Source organism: Ursus arctos, unplaced genomic scaffold (assembly GCF_023065955.2).
Source record: "Ursus arctos isolate Adak ecotype North America unplaced genomic scaffold, UrsArc2.0 scaffold_24, whole genome shotgun sequence".
In the NCBI taxonomy this organism is placed as follows: Eukaryota; Metazoa; Chordata; class Mammalia; order Carnivora; family Ursidae; genus Ursus; species Ursus arctos.
In genome coordinates, this window is record NW_026622919.1 from 17,780,630 (window position 1) to 17,807,910 (window position 27,281).

At 46.8% G+C, this 27,281-nt stretch overlaps 1 protein-coding gene across 1 annotated transcript in view; it reads right to left on the reverse strand.

Annotated features, from left to right (window-relative positions):
* DBF4B (DBF4 zinc finger B) overlaps window positions 1-27,281 on the reverse strand; it is a 41,170-nt gene that overhangs the window by 9,536 nt on the left and 4,353 nt on the right. The window contains exons 4-11 of the mRNA XM_057317784.1: window positions 22,007-22,203; window positions 21,490-21,555; window positions 11,573-11,727; window positions 6,129-6,314; window positions 5,463-5,513; window positions 4,595-4,682; window positions 2,080-2,156; window positions 378-411 (exon numbers count right to left, since the gene is read on the reverse strand). Coding sequence (XP_057173767.1) covers window positions 378-411; window positions 2,080-2,156; window positions 4,595-4,682; window positions 5,463-5,513; window positions 6,129-6,314; window positions 11,573-11,727; window positions 21,490-21,523 — 625 coding nt within the window. The 5' untranslated portion in view covers window positions 21,524-21,555; window positions 22,007-22,203. The remainder of the gene's footprint in view (window positions 1-377; window positions 412-2,079; window positions 2,157-4,594; window positions 4,683-5,462; window positions 5,514-6,128; window positions 6,315-11,572; window positions 11,728-21,489; window positions 21,556-22,006; window positions 22,204-27,281) is intronic.

Genomic DNA, 27,281 nt, shown 5'->3' on the forward strand with positions numbered 1-27,281 from the left:
GCTGTCAAGCTGCCTGTTTGTCAGTTTCGGGGAGTCTGGCATTTGGGAGAGGGGTAGGCAGCTGTCACTCTGCCCACCCCAAACTGCTCCTGAATCAGAGGGAAAAGGCAGGCGGACTTCAGGCGATGCCCAGGAACGGGCAGCGGGTGCAGGGGCCAGGGCGGCCGCACGGGCTCTTGGCGCTAAGGAAAAGCTCCAGCCAGGCAGCTCCCGCCCTCTCATCTCCAAAGCTCAGGCCCTGCAAACACAACAGGGCAACACAACCCGGACTCGCTTCCTGCCGCAGAAAAGCGAGCAGATGCTGCCACAGAGGGAGCCGTGGGGAAGCGTTTAGGAGGGAGGGACTGCAATTAGATGAGGAAAGCTACCACACTGACCTTTCCGCGTTCTTGACTCTGCTGGACACGTTCCCTAAATGGAAAAGGAAAATAGGTTAAGGATGCGAGGGAGCTAGAGGGTCGAGGAAGCGGGCCTGGTGAGGCGAGGCGCTGTGAGATTGCCCCACTTTGCTTCCTGCTGTCGGCTGGGCCCTGAACGAGAGCAGACCTGACACGATGGCTCCCTCTGCCTCCCCAGGGACATGGTGGGTGGCAAGCCCTGTGTGTGCATCTCAGTGGCAGCTGACTTTGTGGTGAGAACGCAGGACACAGCGAAGAGCAAGAGCTGCAGAGCCCCCAGACCTGGGCGCAGGCCGGCGCTGTGCCGCCTGGGGTGGGCGCGGCACCCACCTGCCTCACCGACGTGGCCACGACGTACAGACTAATGCAAAGGGAGGAGGCGATAGCCTGACACAGAGCAGGTGCCCAGACAGGGCAGCTTGCGTTTTCTAGGCACCGCTGCCGTTCCAGGTCAGCTTATAGGACAAGCGTGGAGAGCACGCCTCTCGCTTTCCTGTGCCCTGTGTTGTGTATTTGGACCCTTTGGTCAAACCCAATGTTTAGGTCAAGGTCAAACAAAGCTAATATTACGAACTAAATAGAAAAAAAATCAGAAATCAGGGAGAATTTGGGGAGGGGGGTGGGAGAGATCCAGTGGGCCCATGACTGTCCGTTCACCTGGGCCCACGGGGTTCTGGATTCTCCTCCAGGCCACACCTCCAGGGCAAACGTGACCCAAAGCGGCTTTCCCCATCTCCTTGCATATCAGCACACTGCACCCAGAACTCACTCTGGAAGAGCCCTAAGTATCTACAAAATAGATAATTAAGTAAACAAAGCAAAGTAAAAGTTCTGTGCATTTGCGTAAAAGGGAGGAATTTTTGACCTATCCCTGGGAGGATACGTGAGACACGGTTCACACTGCTTATCTCACGGAGGGGACTTGGAGGTTGGGGAAGCAAAGTCAGGGAAGAGAGACTTTCCTCGTACAACCTTCTGAATGGTGAACAATGCCAGTCTATTTAACAGCAGTAGCAGAACCCCAAAGACTCCCAGACCAGAGGGTGTGGAGCAAGGGGGCGCTGAGGCGCAGAGCTCCACCTGGTATGGAGTGGTTCGCTACCACTGTTGGTCCTGCTCCCGGGTGCCAGGCCCTGAAGGCCCTGAAAGGCTTCATCCTTCCTCAGATTCAGGCTGGGTTAAGAGACCTTGGCTTTAAAAATCAGCCCGGGCTCTCCTGATGTATGGTACACACAGTTCTAACTCCAGCAAAGGAAGGAAAAGCCAAATACGAATTTGGAAGGTGACAGCTCTTTCAAACCTCAACATGCCCTGCCCCCACCCATGCAATCTGCAGGCTCATTCCTGGGCCAAGAGCTGTCCCCAGAACGGCAGCCTGGCCAGCAGGCCACGAGCATTTCTGTTTTATCTAGGCCAGGACTACCCACAGGCAGTCCACGGCCCAGGCCACGCTGCGTGCCTCCGTAGACCGTGGGAGATTTGCAGGTAGCACAGGGAGGAGAGGACAGGGCAAGGAGAGGTTGTGGACACCGGGCCGTGCTGATGATGGAGAGGCTGCGCTCCTCGTACTTTTTCCAGGATGGCCAAGAAGACATGGCTCGCATGGGTCAGGGATTTGCCACAGTTGTCACAGACTTTACTGTGCAGACCGTCCACCTCCCTGCCGTTCAGGACGACCTACCTCTGCCTTCTTCTTCGGCCCGTGCTTCTTCCCACACAGAGCATCAAGAGACAGCTGCTGCACGTGCATCAGCATTTCTGCGGAGGAAACAGATGGCTGTGGCCAAAGGCTCCCAGTCCTCCGCTCCCCAGCACGCCCCTTCCTGGGGCTGGGGGCTAAACTTCTCACCGGCCTGGCCCCTGGATCACACCAGCCTTGCCTGCCACCTGCTGGCTACGTGTCACCTCTGCACCTGCTGATAATAAAAGAGAGGGCTGGTCCTCTATCCTTAGAAAAGTACCTAGGCTGCCTTCACGCTATTTTGTAGCACCGAGTACAACTCTCGAACAGGAGGTGCCTTGAGGCTCCCAAGGGCTTTAAGGCACCACTGAAAAGCTGCTTCCGGGGGGGCCGCCAGCCATGTGACTTACTCAGATGTAGCCTTAGATGAAGGCCCAGCAGGAGCTTCCCTAACACACGGGAAGGCAGGAAATGAGACCACGTCAGAAATGGCTGATTTCCCAGTAACACCGGAGCCCCCCACATCCCAGACCAGGACTTTCCCGAGCGCGGTTCTCTAATGCCCTGCAGACCTCGGGCTGGATCTGGATCAGCCCCCTACGATGTTATTAGGAGAAAACCCTAGACTCAGAGAGGCTCTGGGTATGAGGGCCAGTCACTACGTCCGATTCAGGACAGATATTCTAATGGAAATTTATGACAACCTGCAAATCGGCGGTTACAGTGTGAGGCAACCCTACATAAAAGAAAGAACATGAAAAAAAAATTTTTTTTAAGATTTTATTTTTGGGGCACCTGGCTGGCTTGGTCAGTGGAGCACACGACTCTTGATCTTGGGGTTGTGAGTTCAAGTCCCACGTTGGGTGCAGAGATTACATAAAATAAAATCTTTTATTTTTTATTTTTTAAAAGATTTTATTTATTTGAGAGAGAGAGAGAGAGCACGAGCAGGGGGAACAGCAGAGAGAGGGAGAAGCAGTCTCCCTCCTGAGCAGGGAGCCCAATGTGGGGCTCAATCCCAGGACCCTGGGACCATGACCCCAGCTGAAGGCAGATGCTTAACCAACTGAGCCACCCAGGTGCCCCGAAAGTAAAATCTTTAAAAAAATAAAAATAAAGATTTGGGGTGCCTGGGTGGCTCAGTTGGTTAAGCATCTGACTTTGGCTCAGGTTATGATTTCTGGGTCCTGGGACTGAGTCCCATGTCAGGCTCCACACTCAGTGGAGAGTCTGCTTGTTCATTTCCCTCTGCCTTTCTCCCCACTCGTGCTCTGTCTCTCTCTCAAATAAAATATTTATATAAATAAAATAAAATAAAACAAAATAAAAAAGATTTTATTTTTAAGTAATCTCTACACCCAACGTGGGGCTCGAACTCACAACCCTGAGATCAAGAGTTGTACGCTCCACCGACCAAGCCAGCCAGGTGCCCTGAAAGAACATGAAATTTAATTGGGTCGAACTAGGTTGGAATGTGGGCCACACTCCTCACTTTTTTTTTTTTTTTTTTTAAAGATTTTATTTATTTATTTAACAGAGATAGAGACAGCCAGTGAGAGAGGGAACACAAGCAGGGGGAGTGGGAGAGGAAGAAGCAGGCTCATAGCAGAGGAGCCTGATGTGGGGCTCGAACCCAGAACACCGGGACCACGCCCTGAGCCGAAGGCAGACGCTTAACCGCTGTGCCACCCAGGCGCCCCCACACTCCTCACTTCTGATGAGACTATGGATAATTTACCTAACATCTAATAAGGCTCAACTTCCTTATCTGTACAATGGGCAAAAAGACTGCAACGGGGATTAACTGAGCTAATTCCTAGCACAGAGTAATACCTGATCAGTGGTTGTGGACAGTAGGAGGATTTCCGTATTTGTTGTTGTTTTTATTTATTTACTTGACAGAGAGAGTGTGAGAGCACAAGTAGAGGGAGCGGCAGGCTCTCCACTGAGCAGGGAGCCCGATGCGGGGCTCAATGCAGGGCCCGGGATCATGACCTGAGCTGAAGGCAGACACCTAACCCACTGAGCCCCCCGGGCGCCCCTGGTTTTTTGGTTTGTGTCTAATTTTAACAATTTTATTTATTTATTTATTTGAGAGAGAGAGCGTGTGTAAGCACGAGCAGGGGGAGGGGCAGAGAGAGAGGCAGAATGTCCGCTGAGCAGAGAGCCTGACAGAGGGCTCAGTCAGTCCCAGGCCCCTGAGATCATGACCTGAGCCGAAGGCAGACACCTAACCCACTGAGCCCCCCGGGCGCCCGGGTTTCCATACTTGTGAAACAGGATCATGACGCCAGCTGGAGGAGAGTTGTAAGGCAGTTAAACAAACAGAATCTTCCAGTACCCGCGCCTTGGATCACTCCTGCTGGTCCCCACCCCCCCCCCCCCTTTGTGGGTCAACACAGGGAGAGTCCACTTGGCTTTCAGCTAGCTGACACTGGCGGACATCCCTCTAAGAGCAGGTGTTCCCCGTCAGTCACCAACTCCCCTCCACAGAAGCCCTGGGCAGACACGGTACCGTCCACGTGCAGGATCCTCACTCCCCAGGAGCGGGCACTGGTCAGGAGACTGCTGCTGCTCCCGCCGCCTCCCCCGCGGCCGCTCTCCTGCAAAGACGGCGCCGTCAGGCAGGAGCAGGACTCCCCAGGGCCTGACTGGCTCCGGGTCACCTCTTGAAGAGAGGTTATGTTGTGGGAGAGTCTCCCCCAGGTGCCCCGAAGACCCTGCTCTCCACGCGGGCAGACCGCTGCTCCAGCCACTTGTGACCAGGAAGCAACAGAAGCTTCTCAGAGAGCTGTCGGGAGGGCCTCTGTGAACAAAGCTCTCAGCACACAGCAAGTACCCAGTAGACAGCAGCGACAGTCCCCTTCATCAAGCAGGAAGCTGTGCCCGCCTCAGGCTGTCCCTGCCCCGCTGCCCCAGTGCGGCAACACCGCCTTCCCCCGCCACAGCTCACGCACCCTTCTCGATGTCACTCTACCCTCTTCTCTCACAAGATCGCCTTAACTCCTCCTCCCACTACGTAACTTGAATGGCTCTGGGTCTTGCAAAAGGGATAAACAGCTGCTTCTAAAAGATGGACAAAGTCTGGCTTATGGGCAGCTCAGACACGTCCCCCAGCATCCCTCCAAGGCGCTCTTGCTAGCTCTGGAGATGGAAGGATCGGGAAGTCAGATCCAGGCTCTACCGCTGCCACCCTGGGTGACTCTGGGCAAACTGCTGAACTGCTCTGAGCTCTCCTTCCTCATTCGTAAGAAGAAAGTCAGGACGATCCATCTCACAGGTCGTGCACTTTGTGGCAGTACATCAGAAGACTCTCGGGAGAAAGGTCACATCCTCCCCTGTGCGGGAGACGTCCGCCTTCAGCCTGCCCCCCCCGGGCTCACCTGGTTTCTGATGGCCTTCTGCAGGAGCTCCTTCCCTCTGCTCGTAGGCACCTGCCAGGAAGAGAAGAGCCGTGAGGTGTGCTCTGGAGCCCGCCTGCACACCGACAGATGGTCCACGCAGGCGCTGGTGAGGTCTCGGAGTCCTGTCCCTCGGGAGGCTGGGCACCGCGACAGCTGAGGAGCGGCAGAATGAGAGCCTAGAGAACTTTCTGGAGTGAAGGCGAAGCCCCACACAATTCCGGGTCACCCACAGGTAGTTGCACCTTGGATCTAGGTGGAGAAGGGTGTTCCGAACGTACCCAAGGTCAAAGTGTCCCCAGTGTTCTAAGACCTCTCTTTAGGAGTCTCCACACCCCCAGCAGAGAAGCCTGGGCCGATTTCAGCAAGCCCTCCCTGGTTTACAGAGGACCTTCCTATTGTTTTTCAACCTCTGACACCGAAGTCCCATAAAAAGTGAAATGTATCATAGAAGGAACAGCATGGGGATAATGAGTTGCTGAGGTTTTTAGATCCAGAGCTATGGCAAAATATTTTCAGTCCCTGGATTCAAATGAGAGATTAAATGAAACCAGATGAAACTAAAGCCAGAGACGGCCCACAGGGGCTCAGCAAGGCTTACTTCCTTCGTTCACAGAACACACCTTTCCGACCCAATGAGGCTCTTACCGTGTCTGTAGGCTTCTGCGAAGGCCTGGTGTGGCCGCCCTTCAGAAGGGCCATGGACGGTGTCTGCCCTCTGACCTCGCTGGGGCTGGGGCAGCCTCTGGGGCTTGTCCCACTGCTCTCTGCCTTCGCCTCCCTGCGGCTGGACACGATGTAACTTACTTCTTTGCTCAGAAAACCCTCAATTACCTGAAACCAGATCACAGAGGTGGCTGCAAACCAAGAGGCAGAGGTAGAATCATCGATTCTGAGAGGCTGGGGAAGGAAATCTTGGCTGCCAGAGGTTTCAGAATCAATGTCTTTAAATAGACCAAATGCTGTTCTGTACCGAGCCCCCAAGAAGACATCATCCTGAAACATAATAGGGTTCATATAAATATAATACGGGTGTTTGTCTCCAGAGCTGCTGCTCCTGACCCAGCAGCAGAAGGCCACAGGCTTTGTTACTTGCCCAGGCTGAGTGTGCACAGAGCAAGAGCCCGCTCACGGGGCCCGACACATCAGGAGGAGCTTAGTTAGGGGCGCCTGGGTGGCTCAGTTGGTTAAGCTCAGGTCGTGATCCTGGGGTCCTAGGATCGAGTCCTGTATCAGGCTCCCTGCTCAGTGAGGAGCCTGCTTCTCCCTCTCCCACTGCTGCTCCCCCTGCTTGCGCCCTCTCTCTCTCTCTCTCTCGTTCACTCTCTCTCAAATAAATAAATAAAATCTTAAAAAAAAAAAAAACTTAAAAAGAGTAGCTTAGTTAGGCCACGGCTTTCCTGTGAACACACACTGGGGCACGCAGACACTGCACCTGTGATCTTGACCACGCTACCAGAAGGAGCAACGATATGAAACAAGAAAGGGTCTGGCCATTACTCAGCTCCAGAGCTATCGGCTCACCCTGTCCGTAAGCGCCTCACAGGCACTGAGAGCGTTTGACTCATCTTTCTATCCCAAGGGCCCAAGGCGGTGCCTGAGACACAAGGACGCTTAAGTCAATGGTGTAGGGAGTAGAAAAGAGGGCCATAAGCGGGGGTGAGGTGGTGAATGCTTCCTGACTCTCTAGGGCAAAAGCCTTGCTTTGTAGCATGTGCCAATTTCTGGGGGGTAAACACTCCCACGGGGGCGGATTTCAAGCTACCAACATGACGTTCCTGAACGTGGAACTGGAAGGAGATGCTACCTCCAGCACACCACTGAAATAAGGCTGGACGATGGCCTTCTCGAAAGGGCGACTGGAGGGGAAACTTGGCACTGAACTTCAAACAACAACAACAACAATAACAACAAATGTTTAGTTTCCTCAAAAAGCTTGAACAGGGTCAACCGCACGACCTGGCAATTCCGCTTCTAGATATGCACCCCCAAGGAACTGGCAACAGGGACTTGACCAGATGCTTGTACACCCATGTTCACTGCCGCGTTATTTATAACAGCCAAAAAGCGGAAATCGCCCAAGTGACCAACAGATGAATGGGTGAGCAAACTGTGATGTATACGTACAGTGAAATACTGTTCAGCCAGGACATGAAGTTCTGACCCGGGCTACGACGTGGATGAGCCTGGAAAAGATTATGCTAAGTGAAATAAGCCAGACGCAAAAGAACAACTATTCGAGATTCCACTGACAGGACAGCTCTAGAATAGGCAAGTTCAGAGAGACAGAAAGTAGCTGCGAGTGACGGGGTTGCAGAAAACGGAAGTGGGACGTTCTTGCCTCCTGGTTACAGAGGGTCCGTGTAGGGGGATACAAGTTGGGGAAACGGTGGTAAAGGTCGCCGAGGCATGTGAATATAATTCACGCGGAAAACCGTACACTTGCAAATGATTAAAATGGCCCGTTTTATGCTATGTACATTTTACCACAATTAAAAAGAAGCTTCGAAGGCATGGCTTGAATGAGTGTATCTACCTTCTGCAATATGGCAAAAACAGACGCGAGAGGGTGGGAGCAGGGCAAGGATTTTCCTGTATAAACGCGGTTCCAGGGCTGCACGCCCCTCCCACCCGTGTCCCTATTCCTCCGCAGGGTGCCTGCTGTGCCTCCCACCAGGAGGCAGGGCCCACTTTCTCACCGTCTTGAATCTGACTCCTTTTGAACAATACAATGTAGGGAAAGAGACCTCTAGAGGCCTTGTAGCTTCTCCCTTCACCTTGGAAAGCAACATGAGCCTGCTGTGTAAGCAGGCTGGTTCAGCTTACTGTATATACATATGATATTACATGTTCCTACAACATATGTAAGAAGCTTCTCAAAGGACACAAGAGAAGCCATATAGAGGCAGCCAGCACCAACTACCAGATGTGTAAGTGAGGCCAACTGTGGTCCTTCCAGCCCAGCTGACCCTCCACCCACATGCAGCTGTAGGAGTGAGCCCCGATGACACCAGCAGAGAAACTGCCCAGCCAATCCATAGTGTCGTAAGAAATAAAAACTTTTTTTTTTTTTTTTTTAAGAAATAGGGGCTCCATCATGTCCATGGCTATTAAGAAGCACAGTTCTTTTTTTTTTTTTTTTTTTTAAGATTTTATTTATTTATTTGAGAAAGAGAGCGAGAGAGTACAATCAGGGGGAGGGGCAGAGGGAGAGGGTGAAACAGGCTCCCCACTGAGCAGGGAGCCAGACACAGGGCTCGATCCCAGGACCCTGGGATCATGACTTGAAACGAAGGCAGATGCTTAACCGACTGAGCTACTTCGGGCGCCCCAGAAATAAAAACTTAAAAAAAAAAATTATTTTGTTTTAGAGAGAGAGAGAGCGAGACAGCACTTGCACACAAGTGGGCTGGGGCGGGGGACAGGGGCAGAGGGAGAGGGAGAGAGACTCGTAAGCAGGTTCCATGCCCAGCGGGGAGCACAACACAAGGCTCAGCCTCACGACCCCGAGACCATGACCTGAGCTGAAATCAAGAGTTGGATGCTCAGGGCACCTGGGTGGCTGAGTCGGTTGAGTGAGATAGAGTCCCATGTCGGGTTCCCTGCCCAGCTGGGAGTCTGCTTCTCTCCCTCTCCTTCTGCCCCTCCCCCAGCTCACACTCACACATGTGTCCTCTCTCTAAAATAAATAAATCTTAGGGGCGCTGGGGTGGCTCAGTCGGTGAAGCGTCTGCCTTCGGCTCAGGTCATGTTCCCAGGGTGCTGGGGTCCAGCCCCACGTCAGGCTTCCTGCTCAGTGGGGAGTCTGCTTCTCCCTTTCCCTCTCCCTCTGCCTGTGTTCTCTCTCTCTCTGACAAATAAATAAAATTGTAAAAAAAAAAAAAAAAAAATCTTAAAAAAAAAAAAAGAGTTGAACACTCAACCAACTGAGCCACGCGGGCGCCTCAATAACTTGTTTTATACCCCAGTTCTGGGGTGGTTTTTTACACAGCAAAGGCTAAATGATAGAACAGACTAAAAGTTCAAAAGGTAATTTGGGGCCAGTTTGAGCGTATAATCGGTACACTCCCCACTGCTGAGTGTCCATATCCCTGAGCTTCTGTTCCTTTGACAGTCCTCTGCATTCCAAGCTTATTCAAGTCATCTCCCCAGCTGCCCGCCTCTTTGGGGCCAAGCACTATCATTCTATTTTCTTTTCTTTTTTTTTTTTTTTTTTTATAGAGACAGCCAGCGAGAGAGGGAACACAAGCAGGGGGAGTGGGAGAGGAAGAAGCAGGCTCATAGCGGAGGAGCCTGATGTGGGGCTCGATCCCAGAACGCCGGGATCACGCCCTGAGCCGAAGGCAGATGCTTAACCGCTGCGCCACCCAGGCGCCCCCATTCTATTTTCTAAACAGAAGAGTTGCCCATGTCAGCCGCTTACTAAGAGTACTACAGGACCCACACATGCCTTAAAAATATTTTAAGGACCCAAACACAGCACATGCTTTTTACCCAGTTTTCCACCAGTGTTATTTAAGAGCTAAAATTTAGAAATAATCTCAATGTCTACAAGGTAACAATTAAGTAAATTAATAACCCACCCAAAAAAATACTATATTCTCATTATGAATAATGTTTATGAGGGACACTAACGATATGATAGGAAAGTGCTAATGTTTTAAGGTCATGGGCAAAAAGGTGGTAATCAAAAATGTATTCATGATCATAGCTACACCGAAAACAAGCATGAAAAAATAAAAGAACGGGGAACCTGGGTGGCTCTGTTGGTTCAGCGTCTGACTCTTGATTTCAGCTCAGGTCATGATCTCAGGGTGGGGAGATAGAGCCCGGTGTGGGGTTCTGCACTGGGCATGGAATCTGCTTAAGATTCTCTCTCTCCCTTGCACTCTGTCCCTCCCCACTCTAAAAAAATAAAAAATAAAAATAAAACTTAGAAAAGGGAAAAAGAACAGAGACAGAAGTAGATGAATCCTGGGGCGCCTGGGTGGCACAGCGGTTAAGCGTCTGCCTTCGGCTCAGGGCGTGATCCCGGCGTTCTGGGATCGAGCCCCACATCAGGCTCCTCCGCTAGGAGCCTGCTTCTTCCTCTCCCACTCCCCCTGCTTGTGTTCCCTCTCTCGCTGGCTGTCTCTATCGCTGTCAAATAAATAAATAAAATCTTAAAAAAAAAAAAAAAAGAAGTAGATGAATCCTTATCCAGGTTGGGAGTGTTGAGGAGAAATGGGGAGTGACTGACAATGGGTATGGGCGTCTTTTTTGGGGTGATGAAAATGTTCTAAAATGGACTGTGTATTCACCCAGCTTGCATAGCTCTGTGAATACACTAAAAGACATTTAAAAAAAAAAACAAAACATTTTACGTATTTGAGAGAGAAAGAGAGAGAGTACAGAAGGACAGGGATAGGGACAAGCAGACTCCCCGCTGAGTGGGAGCCTGATGTGGGGCTCGATCCCAGGACCCTGAGACCATGACCTGAGCCGAAGGCAGCTGCTTAACTGACTGAGCCACCCAGGCGCCCCTCATTAGAAACCATTGAGTTGTATACTTTAAATGGGTGAACTGTATGGTATATGAATTACATCTCAATAAAGGTGTGAAAGAAAGAGAGAAAAGAGTCCAGAAGAAAATACATAAAAATGTTTTTCATTTGGAGCAGTTCTATGTTCTGCTAATGATTTCTAAATGAACAGGTTTCTAAAGTGAACAGATAATATTTTTTCTAACTGGGAAAAATATTTTAACTTTATTTTTAAATCTTTATTTATTTATTTATTTTAGAGAAAGTGAGAGCAAGTGAGATCACAGAGGGAGAGGGAAAAGCAGACTCGCCACTGAGCAGGAAGCCCGATGTGGGGCTCGATCCCAGCACCCTGAGATCATGACCCGAGCTGAAGGCAGCTGCTCAACTGACTGAGCCACCAGGCATCCCTAACTTTGTTTTAAAAAAGGATTTATAATTAACATTGCTTTGGAAAATGTAGTCGTACCACTGAAAATACCTGGAAGTCACAGACATAATCCCTCTTCAGCTCCTGCCCTACAACCCACAAAGGCACAGGACACCACACGTGAGAAGCGGGTTACGTACCCCACCCAGCTGCTGGATGGCCCCCGTCAAAAACTGGAGACTTTTGCCAGCAGGCAGATCCAGATAAAAGGACTTTCCAGAGAAGGGCTGCCTCCCTGCATCTGGTGAGCTCTTCCGGCATTTTTCCAGACAACTGGAAACTCCCAACTGAGTCCCTAGAAAAGAATGACAAAAGGAACAACGTGAGAAGCATGGGCTAAGAGAGTCTCGCGAGCCAAGCGATGCTCACCAACAGCCTCGGCTAGGCCCCGGGCACGTAAAGATGAATCAGAAACTAGTTTCCACCCTTGTGAAGCTCAGATGTGGAGAAAGCAGAATCCTCGTACATGGATGGTGGGAATGTAAAATGGTGCAGCCACTTGCGAAAACAATTTGGCAATTTCTCAAAACGCTAACCATTAAATTAACACATGACCTGCAATTCCACTTCTAGGCATGTACCCAGGAGAAATGAAAGCATATGTCCAGATAAAAAGTTGTACAAGAAGGTTCCTAGCAGCATGGTTCATTTAGCCAATAGGAAACAATTCACATATAATTAATATGGTAAGCAGAATGTGCTATATCCATTCAATGCAATTTTATTGGGCAATAAAAAAGACTGAGCCACTGACATATACCACAACCAGGATGAACGTCTAACACATGCTGAATTAGAAAAGTCAGATACAAAAGACCACATATTATACGACTGCATTTATATGAAATGTCCAGAAAAGGAAAATACAGAGAGACAGAAATTAGGTCAGATCAGTGATTGCTTAAAGGCTGAGGGTGGGAGGAATAAGGAGTGACTGAAAATGGGCATGAGGTTCTTTTGGGGGTGCGTGTTAGCTGCATAACCCTGTTAACTAAAAATCACTGAAAGCATACACTTACAACAAATGAATTTTATAGTATGTAAACTGTATCTCAATAAAGCTAAAAAGAAACTCCCCAAACCCTCAGCAAATATAATCTTGAGAATTGTGCATTTTATTGTATATAAATTTTACATTAAAGGAAAAAACTATGAACAAATATGGAATTCTGGTCAACGAAATGCATGCTGAACTATTTAGAGGGAAAGGTACTAACGTCTACAAATTACTTGAAATGTATCAAAAATATAATGGATAAAAATCGATCGTGATAAAATAAGTATACTAAAACATCAGTGATAAAACCTAAATGGTGTGCCTACACACTCAGTGTGGAATTTTTTTTTTTTTTAAGGATTTTATTTGTTGATTTGACAGAGAGAGAGACAGTGAGAGAGAGAGAGAGAGCGAGTGTGCGGCACGCGTGCACAAGCAGGGTGAGGGGCAGAGGGTGAAGCAGGCTTCCTGCTGAGCAGGGAGCCTGATGCGGGATCATGACCCGAGCTGAAGGCAGACGCTTAACCGATTGAGCCACCCAGGCGCCCCGGATCAGATATTTTTATAAATCTTCTGAAACTCTTTGATTCCATGAATTCCTGCATCGCTGCTATCTACTGTCAGACTCTCAGTTGGACGTGCTCAGTTAAACTGGCTTGCCCTGGTGAGATGGTGTTTTTCTTTTTCTGAGTTCCATATCACTTATTTTCTGTCCTCGTAGTATTTTCAGCTTCATATTCTTGTTTACTCCTTCAGGGTAAACCTCTGGACTCCCCATTAGACTGGGAACTATTGAGGGACGAGATTTTGACTTACGTATCAGTATCATTCCCATAAAACCACAGCCTGCTCTCCTGTCCCCAGCTGTGCCTGACCTTCATGCACTTGACTTCTGGTGCCCTCAACTTCCTTCCTTCCTTCTTTCTGAAAGTCCTAGGTACAGAGCCAGAAAATACTAGAAAGTCAGCTTGGCATTTCACAGAGAAGACTTCTGTTGTGAGTCCCTGCTTCTGCTTCTTACTAGCTGTGTAACCCTGGGCAAGTCACAATCTCTCTTAGTCTCCAAATCTCTCTCTTCATTTCTGAAATAGTGATAACAATTAGTACCCATCCCCCTTGGACAGTCCATATGGAGTAAACCAAATACTGCAAATTGTATCAGGTAATGGTATTGAGGGGGGGGATATTCAAATACTTAACACACACTGACCACTCTGACTGGAGACTGGCCAGAAATATCTGATTTAGCCATACGAGGAATACCTGCTCAATGTCAGCCCTGGTAGCCATTCTGGATCCCTCCCCAATGCCAACTTCTCCAGAGGGCTTGCTTGCTTTCTCTCTCTCTCTCTTCCTTCCTTCCTAATTGAAGTATAAATCACGTACAACATTGTATTAGTTTCAGCTGTATACCTAATTCCATACTTGTATAGAAAACTCACTTAGAATTAGTCCTTTTGACTTTAGTTCTAAACAAGACGATAAACACACAAGGCCCACTGATTTTCTCCACAGAAACGAAACCTAGAGAAGCCATGGAAGTAAGGAGGAATGAGATGGATGCCAGACACTGGGGGCTGGGCGGACAGCAAGCCCAGAGCAGAAGGGTGCCAGGGCTTGAAGGTGGGTGACAGACTGGGGAGTGCTTTCTACTTGTGCTGTGCGGGTCACTGCCTGTCAGTGGCCAGTGCCAGGTAAGCAGCCCCATACCCACCAGAGGCAGTAGGGTAACATCAAGGCAGCGCCGGAGCCCAGCTCAGGGTGGTGATGCACATGTGTATGAGAAACAGCTAACAAGAGGCAAGGGGACCGTGAGCTGGCTGGCATCTGAACGGACCTCCTTCCCTACCCCATCCATTTGGGGAGTTAGGTAATTACAACTCAAGGAGACAGCTCTTGACCACGAATAGCACAGGCACTGTGTGAATACTGGAAGGGCATAGACTGTTGCTGCAAACAGGGAGTGACTGAGCCCATGTTGGAACCAGGGGCTCTCCACCTAGCGGTCGTTTTCCTCTATGGTCCCACCCCCCGTCCCTGCACGCAATGGAGGGGCAGATGACAGGGTCTAGGCTTTTGCATCTGTGTCCCAGAAGCACATTACCACTCAGAGTGGCTGACTGTCTCCAGGGGACATGGGCTTGTGAGAAAATATGAGGCAACCGAAGCAACTACTATAAAAGATGCTTTCTCTGGTATAGGTTGTCCATCTGTTGTAAGAAATGGATCAGACAGAGAAAAGAGTTCTAAAGTATAATAAATCACTTCAAAAAAGGGAGAATACTGGAAATATAAAACAGGAACAGCAGGTAAAGACCTGGAGATAAATGACATGAAAAATACAATACTTAAAAAAACCCTCATATAATAAAAAGATAAATAATCCAACTAAAAAAAAAAGCAATGAGGGGCACCTGGCTGGCTCAGCTGGTGGACAGTGCAGCTCTTGATCTCAAGGTCGTGAGGTCAAGCCCCACGTTGGGCATGTGCCTACTTAAAATAAAAAATACATTAATTTAAAAACACAAAAGGGCGGGGGCGCCTGGGTGGCACAGCAGTTAAGCGTCTGCCTTCGGCTCAGGGCGTGATCCCGGCGTTACGGGATCGAGCCCCACATCAGGCTCCTCCGCTATGAGCCTGCTTCTTCCTCTCCCACTCCCCCTGCTTGTGTTCCCTCTCTCGCTGACTGTCTCTATCTCTGTCAAATAAATAAATAAAATCTTTAAAAAAAAATAATAATAAAAAATAAAAACACAAAAGGGCGGGGCACCTGGGTGGTGCAGTTAGGTTAAGTGTCCTACTCTTGATTTTGGCTCAGGTCATGATCTTGGGTTGTGAGATGGAGCCCCGAAACTGGCTGGGCATGGAGCCTGCTTAAGATTCTCTCTCTCCCTCTCCCTTACTATCCCCCCACCCCTTGACTGTTTTTGAAATGTTTGTGTTAAGTCTGAAATGATTATATTATTTAAAGATTTATTTATTTATTTATTTATTTATTTATTTATTTGAGAAAGAGAGCCTGAGCGGGGTGGTGGGGGTGGTGGTGGCAGGAGAGAATCTCAAGCAGACTCCCCACTAAGTGTGGAGCCTGACGTGGGGCTCGATCTCATGACCCTGAGGTCATGACCTGAGCCAAAACCAAGAGTCAGACACGCAACCGACTGAGCTACCCAGACGCCGAAGTCTGAAATTATTTTAAAGGGAAGAATCAAAAAGAAAAAAACCACCATACTTATAACCCCCAGTGTGACAGTAGGAGGTGTAGCCCTTGGAAGGTAGTTAGGTTTAGGTGAGATCATGAGATAGAACCCCCCCTAATGGGGCTGGTGTCCTTATAAGAAGAGAGACCAGAGCTTTCGCTGTCTCCATCCATGAGTGCGTGAAGAAGAGGTCATGTGAACACACAGCGAGATGGCAGCCATGTGCGAGGCAGGAAGAGAGTCCTCCCCAAGAACTGAATCTACCAGCACCTTGATCTTGGACTACCGGTCTCCAGTAATAGGAGCAATAAATGCCTGTGGTTTAAGCCACTCAGTCTATGGTGTTTGTTATAGCAGCCTGAGCTATAAGACACCCACCAAAATTGCCAGGTTCCAGCCTGATTACCTACAATCAAGCCTACCACTGACAACCCCCTCTAATTGGCATTTTATTGCCTCGCTTCTAAATAAAAATGGGTACTCAAAGATCATCAGATATTTAAAGGAAGCTTCTAAAAACAAAAGAAAAAAGAAAGGTTTTAACAAGAAATCGGACTACCAAACAAACAGAAAAAAGACCTTAGAGGAAACAGAGATAATACAGGAAAAGCAGAAGAAAACGAAAGAACCAAAACGAAACAAAAAAACACACACGAATATTTCAGAGAGATAAAGGAAGGCGCTGCCTTCCATAAACACATAGGCAACTATAGAAAAGGAAACTGCAGAAAAGAAAAACCTTTTAGGAACTGAGAAATCTGTTACAGAAATATATTTAATACAATGACTGGAGATTAAGCTGAAGAAACCCTCCAGAGAAGAGAACAAAAGACAAATAGATGGAAAGTGGGAGAGAAACACAAGAAAACCAAAGAATCAGTCCATGAGATCCAATATCTGAACAAAACAAAGTTCCAGAAATAGAAAAGAAAGAAAACGGAGATGGAAAAGAAAGAAAAAAGGGGATGAATCTTAGAGAAATAATGCTAACAACTTCCAGAATGAAAGAAAATGAGTTTCCAGACTGAAAGTCTCCACCAAGTGCCGGTTCCATGAATGAAAAAAGTCCCACATCAGGGTACACTGTCGAGAAATTCCAGGACATTAAGGAGAAAAAGGATTTTGGCTTCATTTCAGGCCATATTGGAGACCAGGTAATTTAAAAGCCTTCCTAATATAAAATATCTAAAAATGCTGGCTAAAATTTAAACACAAATCCCACCTAATTGCTAAGTTCACAAAATAAATAAATAAGAGGACTCCGCAAATGCCCCGGATGATGAGAAAACTGACCACCACAGCGGTGAGAGCTAATGCTGACTGCCTTGAGGGAGTCTGGGGGCTAAAAAGAACAGGGTTTGTGGCTGATGAGCCAGACGGGCCCAGGAGATAAGGTCTTGCACCTGCCTCAAGGGGGGAGTTAGAATTGAGAAATCCTGCATGAATCTAGGAGAAAAGGTAATCAGAAAATAATCTATCCAGCAAAAGGGACGAAAGGGGAATACTGCCTATATTAGCCTGGGCTCTGCATGACAAAAGTCTTCTCTGAGAATTCATAACCACAGGCCTCGCAAGAATTTGGAATTCAAATTCACATTACTTATGTGGTCTAAGAACCCACTGCCACCACCACCAAACAGAGAGTTAAAGCAAAAAATAATCCCAGCTCAGAAAATCCCCAAAATTTGGCAAAAATATGTATAAATCTAAACAATAATCCTTTGGCATACTTCCAATAACCCAATGCAAAGCAATTCCAGAGGTGCACAGCTTAGCTCAGGGTTCCGGGAATCTGCTCAGATAAAGCATCAGCGAACATTAACTCACCCTCCAACATAAAACACATGAAAGAAACAAACCACCGTGGGCAAGAATCAGTAGAAATGAGAGACAGCAAAATTAGATCCCCGAGAGCTTCAAATAGAATGATCAGATATAGACTACAAAATAATAAATTATTAAATGATTTCACTAAAATCAGTATTTAAAATGCTGAGAGAAAATGTCAACTTAGAATTTTATATCTGACTGAACAATTATTCAAGAGTGAGGGCAAAATAAAGGCTCCTCCCTCCCTTCCCTCCCTCCCTCCCTCCCTTCCTTCTTTCTTTTGAGGTCGGGGAGGGATAGAGGGAGAGGGAGAAAATCCTAGGCAGAATCCATACCTAGCATGGAGCCTGACAGACACTGGGCTCGATCCCACAACCCTGAGATCATGACCTGAGCTGAAATCAAGAGTCAAGAATCAGGGGCGCCTGAGTGGCTCAGTCGTTAAGCGTCTGCCTTTGGCTCAGGGCGTGATCCCAGGGTCCTGGGATGGAGCCCCACATCAGGCTCCTCCGCTGGGAGCCTGCTTCTTCCTCTCCCACTCCCCTGCTTGTGTTCCCTCTCTCGCTGGCTGTCTCTCTCTCTGTCAGATAAATAAATAAATAAATCTTAAAAAAGAAAAAAAAAAAAGTCAAGAATCAGATGCTTCACTGACTGAGCCACCCATCTTTCAACAAAGAAAACCAAGGCATTTTTCAAACAAAGAAAACCCATTTATCAGGGACACCTGGGTGGCACAGCAGTTAAGCGTCTGCCTTCGGCTCAGGACGTGATCCCGGCGTTATGGGATCAAGCCCCACTTCAGGCTCCTCCGCTATGAGCCTGCTTCTTCCTCTCCCACTCCCCCTGCTTGTGTTCCCTCTCTCGCTGGCTGTCTCTATCTCTGTCGAATAAATAAATAAAATCTTAAAAAAAAAAAAAAAAGAAAACCCATTTATCCCCAACCACTTCTTACTAAAGGACCTCGCAGAGGTGTACTTTGGACAAAGGAAGCTAGACCCAGAAGGACTGAAATGCCAAAAATTTGGCAAAAATATGTATAAATCCAAACAATCACTGACTGTATAAAACAACAATAACAATGACTAATTGGGAAGTAAAAAAGACAATAATCACATTGTTGCTAGACGGCGGCAGGGGTGGTTCAGAGACAGACCAGTCTAGGCCCTTATCGTGTTCAGGAGGAGGATAGAAATATTTATAGCATCAGACTTTGCCACAGAACACTGGAAACTACAAGAAGTGGAACCTGGTCGAATCACTATATTGTACATTTGAAACTAATAGAACACTGGATGTTAATTATACTGGAATTAAAAATTAGGGGCACCTGGATGGCACAGCGGTTAAGCGTCTGCCTTCGGCTCAGGGCGTGATCCTGGCGTTATGGGATCGAGCCCCACATCAGGCTCCTCCACTATGAGCCTGCTTCTTCCTCTCCCACTCCCCCTGCTTGTGTTCCCTCTCTCGCTGGCTGTCTCTATCTCTGTCGAATAAATAAATAAAATCTTTAAAAAAAAAAAAAATAAATAAATAAAAATTAAAACAAAAAGATTTGTACACTTAAAAAAAAAAAAAAGAAGTGGAACATGTCTTCAAAATTCTGGGGAGAAATGATTTCCAACCTAGAACTCTTTAACTGGCTGAACTATCATTCAAATGTAAGGTAGAATAAAGACTTGTCAGGGCGCCCGGATGGCTCAGTGGGTTAAGCAATTGCTTTCTGCTCAGGTCATGATTTCAGGGTCCTGGGATCCAGCCCCACATCAGGCTCTCTGCTCAGCGGGGAGCCTGCTTCTCCTTCTCCCTCTGCCCCCGCCTTGTGCTCTCTCACGCTCTCTCTCTCAAATAAATAAAATCTTAAAAAAAAAAAAAAAAAAAAAGAACAAAGAATTGTGAGACCCGTAAGTCTTGAAAAATTTATCTGTCATGTACCCTTTCTCAGGAAGCTATATTAGAAGATGTAGTCTACCGAAATGAGGAAGTAAATGAAGAGAAAAGAAAATAGGAATTTGGAACGTAGGGGATCCTACACAGGAAAGAAGCAAAGGGAAATCCACAGAATGAAGAAGGGAGACTAGTGCAACAAGCCTAGGCATAGCTGCACCAGACCGGAAGACTAACACAAAAGGTTTCAGAAGGTATGTCTTCCAGACAAAGAAGAAACTGATGGATTCCCTGATGAGCTTGAAGGTATTGAGGGAAGGTTTATTTTATTTTTTTAAGGTTTTATTTATTTATTTGACAGAGACAGCCAGCGAGAGAGGGAACACAGCAGGGGGAGTGGGAGAGGAAGAAGCAGGCTCATAGCGGAAGAGCCTGATGTGGGGCTCGATCCCGGAACACCAGGATCACGCCCTGAGCTGAAGGCAGACGCTTTAACAACTGACTGCGCTACCCAGGCGCCCTGAGGGAAGGTTTATAATTCTGGTAGAATCTGGACATTAATTAGTGATCACTCATAGAACATGAAGCATATTTCCTAGTTTACTACATGGGTCATCTGTGAATAACCATAATAATGATAACGCAAATAAATAAATGACCAATCAAAAATGACTACGTATAGGGGTGCTGGGGTGGCTCAGAGGGTTAAGCGTCTGACTCTTGATCTCAGCTCAGGTCTATCTCAGGGCCATGAGTTTGGGCCCATGTTGGGCTCTGCTCTGGGCATGGAGCCTACTTAAAAAAACAACAACAACAACAACAAAAAAACCAGACTTCATAAACACTGGGAGGAGGAGAGAAGAGGAGGGAAATGTATGTGTGTGTGTGTGCTGCATGTTAAGTGGGTAGACAGAAAAAATATTTTCCATGCTATGAAGTCAATAGATATAATTTAAGTTGAAAACAACAAAAGCAGTATGAGCATGCTATTTAGAAATAAGTAGGTAAATACTAGAAGAAATAACTAAAACAGTTAATGGCACCCTAGGGAATGGCAATCAGGAGGAACAATGGTGTGTGTGTGTGTGTGTGTGTGTGTGTGTGTGTGTGTAGACCTGGCCTTTTAAAATTATGTAACCATAGGGGCGCCTGGGTGGCTCAGTTATTAAGCGTCTGCCTTCGGCCCAGGACGTGATCCCGGCATTCTGGGATCGAGCCCCACATCAGGCTCAACCACTGGGAGCCTGCTTCTTCCTCTCCCACTCCCCCTGCTTGTGTTCCCTCTCTCGCTGGCTGTCTCTCTCTGTCATAAATAAATAAAATCTTTTTTTAAAAAATTATGTAACCATAAAACTGTAATAAAAAAATTAAAAACCCTCTAAAATGCATATAGTCATATTACAGTGAATTTTAAGAACAAATATAAAGAGAATCATCTAAAGTGTTCTAATGAAAAAAGAAGGTCACTTACAAAGGAACAAGAATAAGACCAACACCAATTATCAACAGCCTCTACTTTTTGCAGGAAGAAAATGCTGTAATTTTTTAGTGTGTTGAAGGAAAAGAACTTTGATGCAAGAATTTTAACACAACGGTGAAATCAAGATATTCTCAGGCATACAAGCCTCAGAAAGTTTATCCCATAAAGCCCCCCTTTGAAAACACTCTTGGAGAAAAGTTCTCCAGCAAAGGAAGAGTAGATGACTTAGTAAAGTACATTACTGGTTCAAAGGCAACAACCAAAGCCTGTGTCTGTAACAATCCAGAACTAAAACTAGAAGATACCGAAAGAAGTGGGAGGGGGAGTATTGAGGGAAGTGAGCATGTGCTGAAACACTTATCTATTTCGGTGAGTGTTTAAGTTTATGGTAAAAATAACCATGAATGTGGGCTTAATAAGGTACTCTATCCTGACTCCCCATCTGCTAATCTTGTTCATAATATCAGACTGAAAGCTCTATTTGATCTTTAACATGAATTCCTAAATGATTTCATGACATCCCACCATATACACACACACTCAAAACCATTAAGTAATTAGAAAACCCCAATAGCGCTAACATTTCTCGACCTTTCCATCCCAAGAGACTCTGGTGCAGGAGTAGCAACTTCGACCTCGCATCCCTAGTTTTGACCTGTTACCTACCTAGGTCCAGAGTCCGGAGCCTCCTCTCAGCCATAGAACTCTGCAGCTCAGAGAATTTGCCGTCGCCTGAGAAAGGACAAAACAGCAGCAGCACCATCTTCATTAGCCTTCGACCTTCTATCCTCTCCCCACCCCCACCCCCCCAATTCCCGCACAACCCCAGCGCGGCTCCCGGGTACAGCAAGCCTCAACTCCATCCCAATCCACATCCCATCTCACCTCCCGCGCCCCTTCTAGGACTCTGCGCCCTCAACTCCCACCGCCTCTTGGCCACCCTTTGTACATTTCAATTCCCGTGCCTCCCTCCACGTTCTTGTCCCCTCAGTGCCTCTGCCCCTTTGAGACTTCTGCCTCCTCAACTCCTGGGAGCCCTTCCCGGCCCCTCCACCCTCCTCAGCTTCTGCACCTATCCGTTTCCCAATTCCTGCGCATCTTCCCCATCCCTTATCCTCTCTACACTCTTCGGACCCCTTCCGCCTACCTTCTTACCCCATCTTCCCCTTCCCGGCATCCGTACCCTTTCCTGACTCCCTCCTCAATTCTCGGCTCCTTCTCGGCCTCCGTACTCTTTCCTCAAGGCCTCCGCGTTATATTCGCGGGCTCCATAAGAGATTTCAGACTTCCAAGCGCCGACGGCAACTCCACGAGTACATTACCAGTCTCCAGGCGCTCTCGGCCGCGGCTTCGGTTTAAATTTCTTGTCGGCTCCGCCCCCTAAAATAGCGTAATAGCTATGAGGGTCGGCTGTACGGTGGCCCTGCGAGGTCAATGTTAACTCAGCAAATCCTCCCTTTCCCCCCTTCCTTTTCAGTTCCGCTCTTTCCATCCGTCTCTTCATGTCTTGGCTTGTCTTTGGGTGGAAATACTCTGAGCCTTAATAGACGGGAACTTGGGGACTATTGTGGTAGCCTAGTCTTAGTGATTCTTCCCACTGAGCTGGTTGGAAATTCCTGGGAGTTAGGTAATAAATAACAAAAAAGCCTATCACTTATAGAGCATTGAAAATTTACACACACACACACACAAAAATTCACATACACATCATTTCATCGTCACATCCTTGTTTTCCCCCCTTTTCTCCAATAACCCACCCAACAAAAAAATTTCTCAAAAGAGGTGTCTCCATTCTTCACTTCCCATCTTTCCCCCCAAGTCATGTAATTAGCCTTTGATCCTCACCTCTCCACTAAAACTGTACGTGTCTAGGTCAGCTATAACTTCCATGTTCCCAAATCCTATGGTCACTTTGCTATATTCATCCTATCTGATTTCTAGAACATTGAAACAGACTATTCCCTCCTTCTTGAGCCAATTTCTTCCTTTTGCTTCTATTTCTACCAGTGTTCACCTTCCCTCAATGGTTCCTCAATCTCCTTTGCTGGATCCAAAGCCATTGTTTCACCTATAAATGTTGCAGCATGCCAAGGCTTTAGCCCCTAGCCCTCTTCTCTTCCACATTAACACCTTCTCCCTAGGAGATCTTATTCAACTCCATGGCTTTATAATCAGCTCTATGCTAATGCCTGCAGAATTTCTATCTCTAGCTCTGACCTCTCCCTTGATCTCCAGACTGCTGTATTCAAGTGGCTACTAAACATCTCTATTTGGATGTCTAACAGGCACCTCAGGCTTAATATGTTCAAAACAGAACATTTCGGGGATGTACTGTATGGTGACTAACATAATATAATAAAAAATCATTATTAATAAAAAAAAAAAACAGAACATTTGTTTCACACACCACCCCTCAAAAAAACTACCCATTCTTCTCCACCTCAGTATGTCATACAATCCACTCAGTTGCTCAAGGCAAAAACCTGAAGGTTACTTCAGTATCTTCCCTTATCCCCACCCCGACTCCAAAAACAAATTCTGCCAACTCCAAAGTATATCTTGAATCAGACCGCTGCTACCATCTTAGTTCAAGCCACCATACATTCTTGCCCAAAGCACTGTGTCGATTTCTAACACAACTTCTACTTTATTTTTAGTTAAGTAAATTCTACCCCTAATGTGGGGCTTGAATTCATGACCCTGAGATCAAGAGCTGCATGCCCTACTGACTGAGCCAGCCAGGTGGCCCAACACTACTTTTACTCTTGAGCAACTTCCTACATTTCCTCAAAGTACTCCATTCTCCATCCACAACTGGAATATTCCTTAAACACCATGGCACAGGCATATATATATATATATATATATATATATATATATATATATATATATATATTGTATCCACTCCAGCAGGGCCCCTCCCTACAGTAGATTATACATAGCAGCCTTGATGAACTAAAGGTTGGCCATGTGACTTGCTTTGGCTGATGAAAAAAGAAAAAAAAAATTGACCTCACTTCCAAGCACAAGTTTTAAGAGACAGGATCGTTTACCAAGGTTGTTTTTTTTTTTTTTTTAAAGATTTTATTTATTTATTTGACAGAAATAGAGACAGCCAGTGAGAGAGGGAACACAAGCAGGGGGAGTGGGAGAGGAAGAAGCAGGCTCATAGCGGAGGAGCCTGATGTGGGGCTCGATCCCATAACGCCGGGATCACACCCTGAGCCGAAGGCAGACGCCCAACCGCTGTGCCACCCAGGCGCCCCCCAAGTTTTTTTTTTTTTTGCCCATCACAATGACTGGCAATGTCCTAGCTAGAGGCTGACCTGTCAGTTTGGGTTCTTTAGTGAAGATGGCATAGAACAGAACCATGGGCAACCCCAGATGGGTTTGTTGCATAAGCAAGAAGTAAACTTTTGTTATTTTAAGCTACTGAGATTTGGGTATCATTTGTTACTACATCACAATTCAGACCAAGGTTCCCAAAGTATAGCTCAGCCCTTTCAAAAGGTTCCATGAAGTCAAAACTATTTTTACAATAACACAAAGACATTATTTTCCATTTTTTGTTCTCATTCTCTCATGAATAGTTCAGTAGAGTATGCAGAAGCAAAAATAAGACTCTAACACTCTTCTGTCAAACCACTTATTAAAAAGATTTGGAGAAATGTAAAACAATGTCATTCTTCTGATTATTTTTGTTTTGGAAAATATATATATTTTTTAAAGTTTTATTTATTCATTTGAGAGAGAAAGAGAGAGAGCACGTGAGCGGGGTCGGGGTGGGGTGGGGGGAGGGGCAGAAGGAGACAAGCAGACTCCCCGCTGAGCTGGGAGCCAGACTCAGGGCTAGATCCCACAACCCTGAGACCATGACCTGAGCTGAAACCAAGAGTCAGATGCTTAGGGGCGCCTGAGTGTCTCAGTCGTTAAGCGTCTGCCTTTGGCTCAGGGCCTGATCCCAGGGTCCTGGGATCGAGCCCCACATCAGGCTCCCTCCTCCGCTGGGAGCCTGCTTCTTCCTCTCCCACTCCCCCTGCTTGTGTTCCCTCTCTCGCTGGCTGTCTCTCTCTCTCTGTGTGTCAAATAAATAAACAAAATCTTCAAAAAAAAAAAAAAAGAATCTTTAAGCAGACTCCCTGGGGAGCACAGAGCCAGATTTGGGGCTCTATCTCAGGACCCTGAGATCATGACCTGAGCTGAAACCAGGAGTTGGATAACAACTGACTGAGCCACCCAGTTGCCCCCTATGAACAATATTTTTAAGCTTTAATTTCTAATGTGGTCAATATCACATAAAATATATATACAAATATATAAAATACATGTATATTTATAAAGTTAAATTTAAAAATACCCACATTTGTGGTGTCTGTCCTGATGGATGGGGGTCCCCAAATGTGGGGTGACTCGATCGGGTGGATGCCAGTGGCAGGGGCAGTGAAAGGATTCACCAGCGGCAGAACAAAGGAGATAGAAATTTATCGAATACACTGCAAGGGAGCAGCGGGTAGGGCCACAAAGGAGAGACAGCCTGCAATGAGGCAATGGGTGGGGCTGTTTTTCAAAAGGGTAGGTGAAGAGGTATGGGGATGTATGGAATTTTCTCTTTTTCGGTACCTGTGCCTGGCTGTAGGTAGCGCTTTGGTTCGTTAGGGCCTACGGATAGTTTGAGATGGGTTGCCTGGTGGGCCTATCTGTATTCAGCCAGGGGGTTGGGGTCACTGTGGGCCCTTCTACCTTACTCAGTTTTCCACTGTTCAAGCCTGTTGCCTAAAAGCAGCTTCTAAAACATTGTGGTAGCCAGTCTCCCAAGATGGCCTGCAAGGACATAATCTCCTGGCAGTCATGACCACATCAAATGGGGCTATGTACCGACAGAATATTGAGGAAACAGGGACGCCTGGGTGGCTCAGTTGGTTAAGCAGCTGCCTTCGGCTCAGGTCGTGATCCCGGGGTCCTGGGATCAAGTCCCACATCGGGCTCCTTGCTCAGTGGGGAGCCTGCTTCTCCCTCTGACTCTGCCTGATGCTCCCCCTGCTTGTGCTCTCTCTCTCTGACAAATAAATAAATAAAATCTTAAAAAAAAAATATTGAGGAAAGAACACTGTGCCACTTCTGAGGCTGGGTCATAAAACATGTCAACATCTGTATTGCTGTTTCGTGGGTCACCTGCCATGGGGGAAGCCAGCAATCATGACATGAGAACTCTCAAGTATGCCTGTGGAGAGGCTCTTATGGAGATGGAGAGGAATGAAGTCTTCCTGCTAACAGCCAGCACCAACTTAACCGCTACTGTGATGGAGCCATCTTGCAAGGAGATAGTTCAGCCCTAGACAAGCTTTCCGAAGACTGCAACCTCACAAGAGATCCCAAGACAGAAAAGCCCAAACAGGATGCTCCCAAATCCCAGGCCCACAAAAACCCAGTGAAAATCAGTGATGGGTGGTAAGTCATCACATTTTCGGGTGAGACAGCAACAGATAACTGATATATCCATCAACAAAAAAGCTGTTTGGGGTCCCCCATTATGGATCAAATTACCCTCCCTTTCAAAACCACCCGGTGGCTTTCCCTGTTAGCTCCTCCGACCAAATTTCCCTGTGTCTTGAATGAGCCCAACTCATTGCTGCCTTAGGGCTTTTACACCAACAGTTCCATCTCCCAGTTCTTCTCTTCCCTTTTAGGCATCAGATCAGATCTCGTATTTTCAGATAGGGCTTTGGAGACCACCATCCGAACAGCAGCTCCCCCATTTCTTATTTTCTTCACAGCACTTATCACTGTCAGAAAGTATCTTATTTGTGTGCTGGCTTGTTGTCTGTATTTCCCCAGCTAGAATGCAAACCCCTAAGAAAAAGGACCTTTTCTGTTTCACTTACTGCTGTATCCCCAAAGTAAAGATCCCAGTGGGTGCTTACTAAATATTCGTTAAATGAACAAATGACCGAAACTCTCTGATCTGCAGTTTTTTTCATTTGTAAAATGAAGATAACATTATCTACCAGAAAGTGAGGTTTTCAGTATTAAATGTGTTTAGCACAAAGTCAGTGAGTGACCAGAAAAAGGTAGCTTTTCCTACTTGGCAGAAAATGTTTAGAGATAGTAATTCAAAATTTTCTTTCTCATCATTTTTCTCCATTCCTGAGGGGAAGTGCTTAAAATTAAAAAAAAAAAAAATCAGCTCATATCATAGAACAAAGGCTGATTTCCTAATATCTAAAAAAAAAAAAAAAAAAAAAAAAAAAACTTGTACAAATAGATACAGAAAAGAACAACACCCAATTGAAAATGGGTAAGAGAATATTCATGGAGAAAGAAATACAAATAGCATTCAAATATGCTCAACCTCACTTAAAATAAGAGAAATGCAAATTAAATCTACTCTGAAACGCTGTTTTTTATTTAACAGACTGGCAAAGATCAATTTTGCGAGACAGTGCCAAACTGCCTTACAC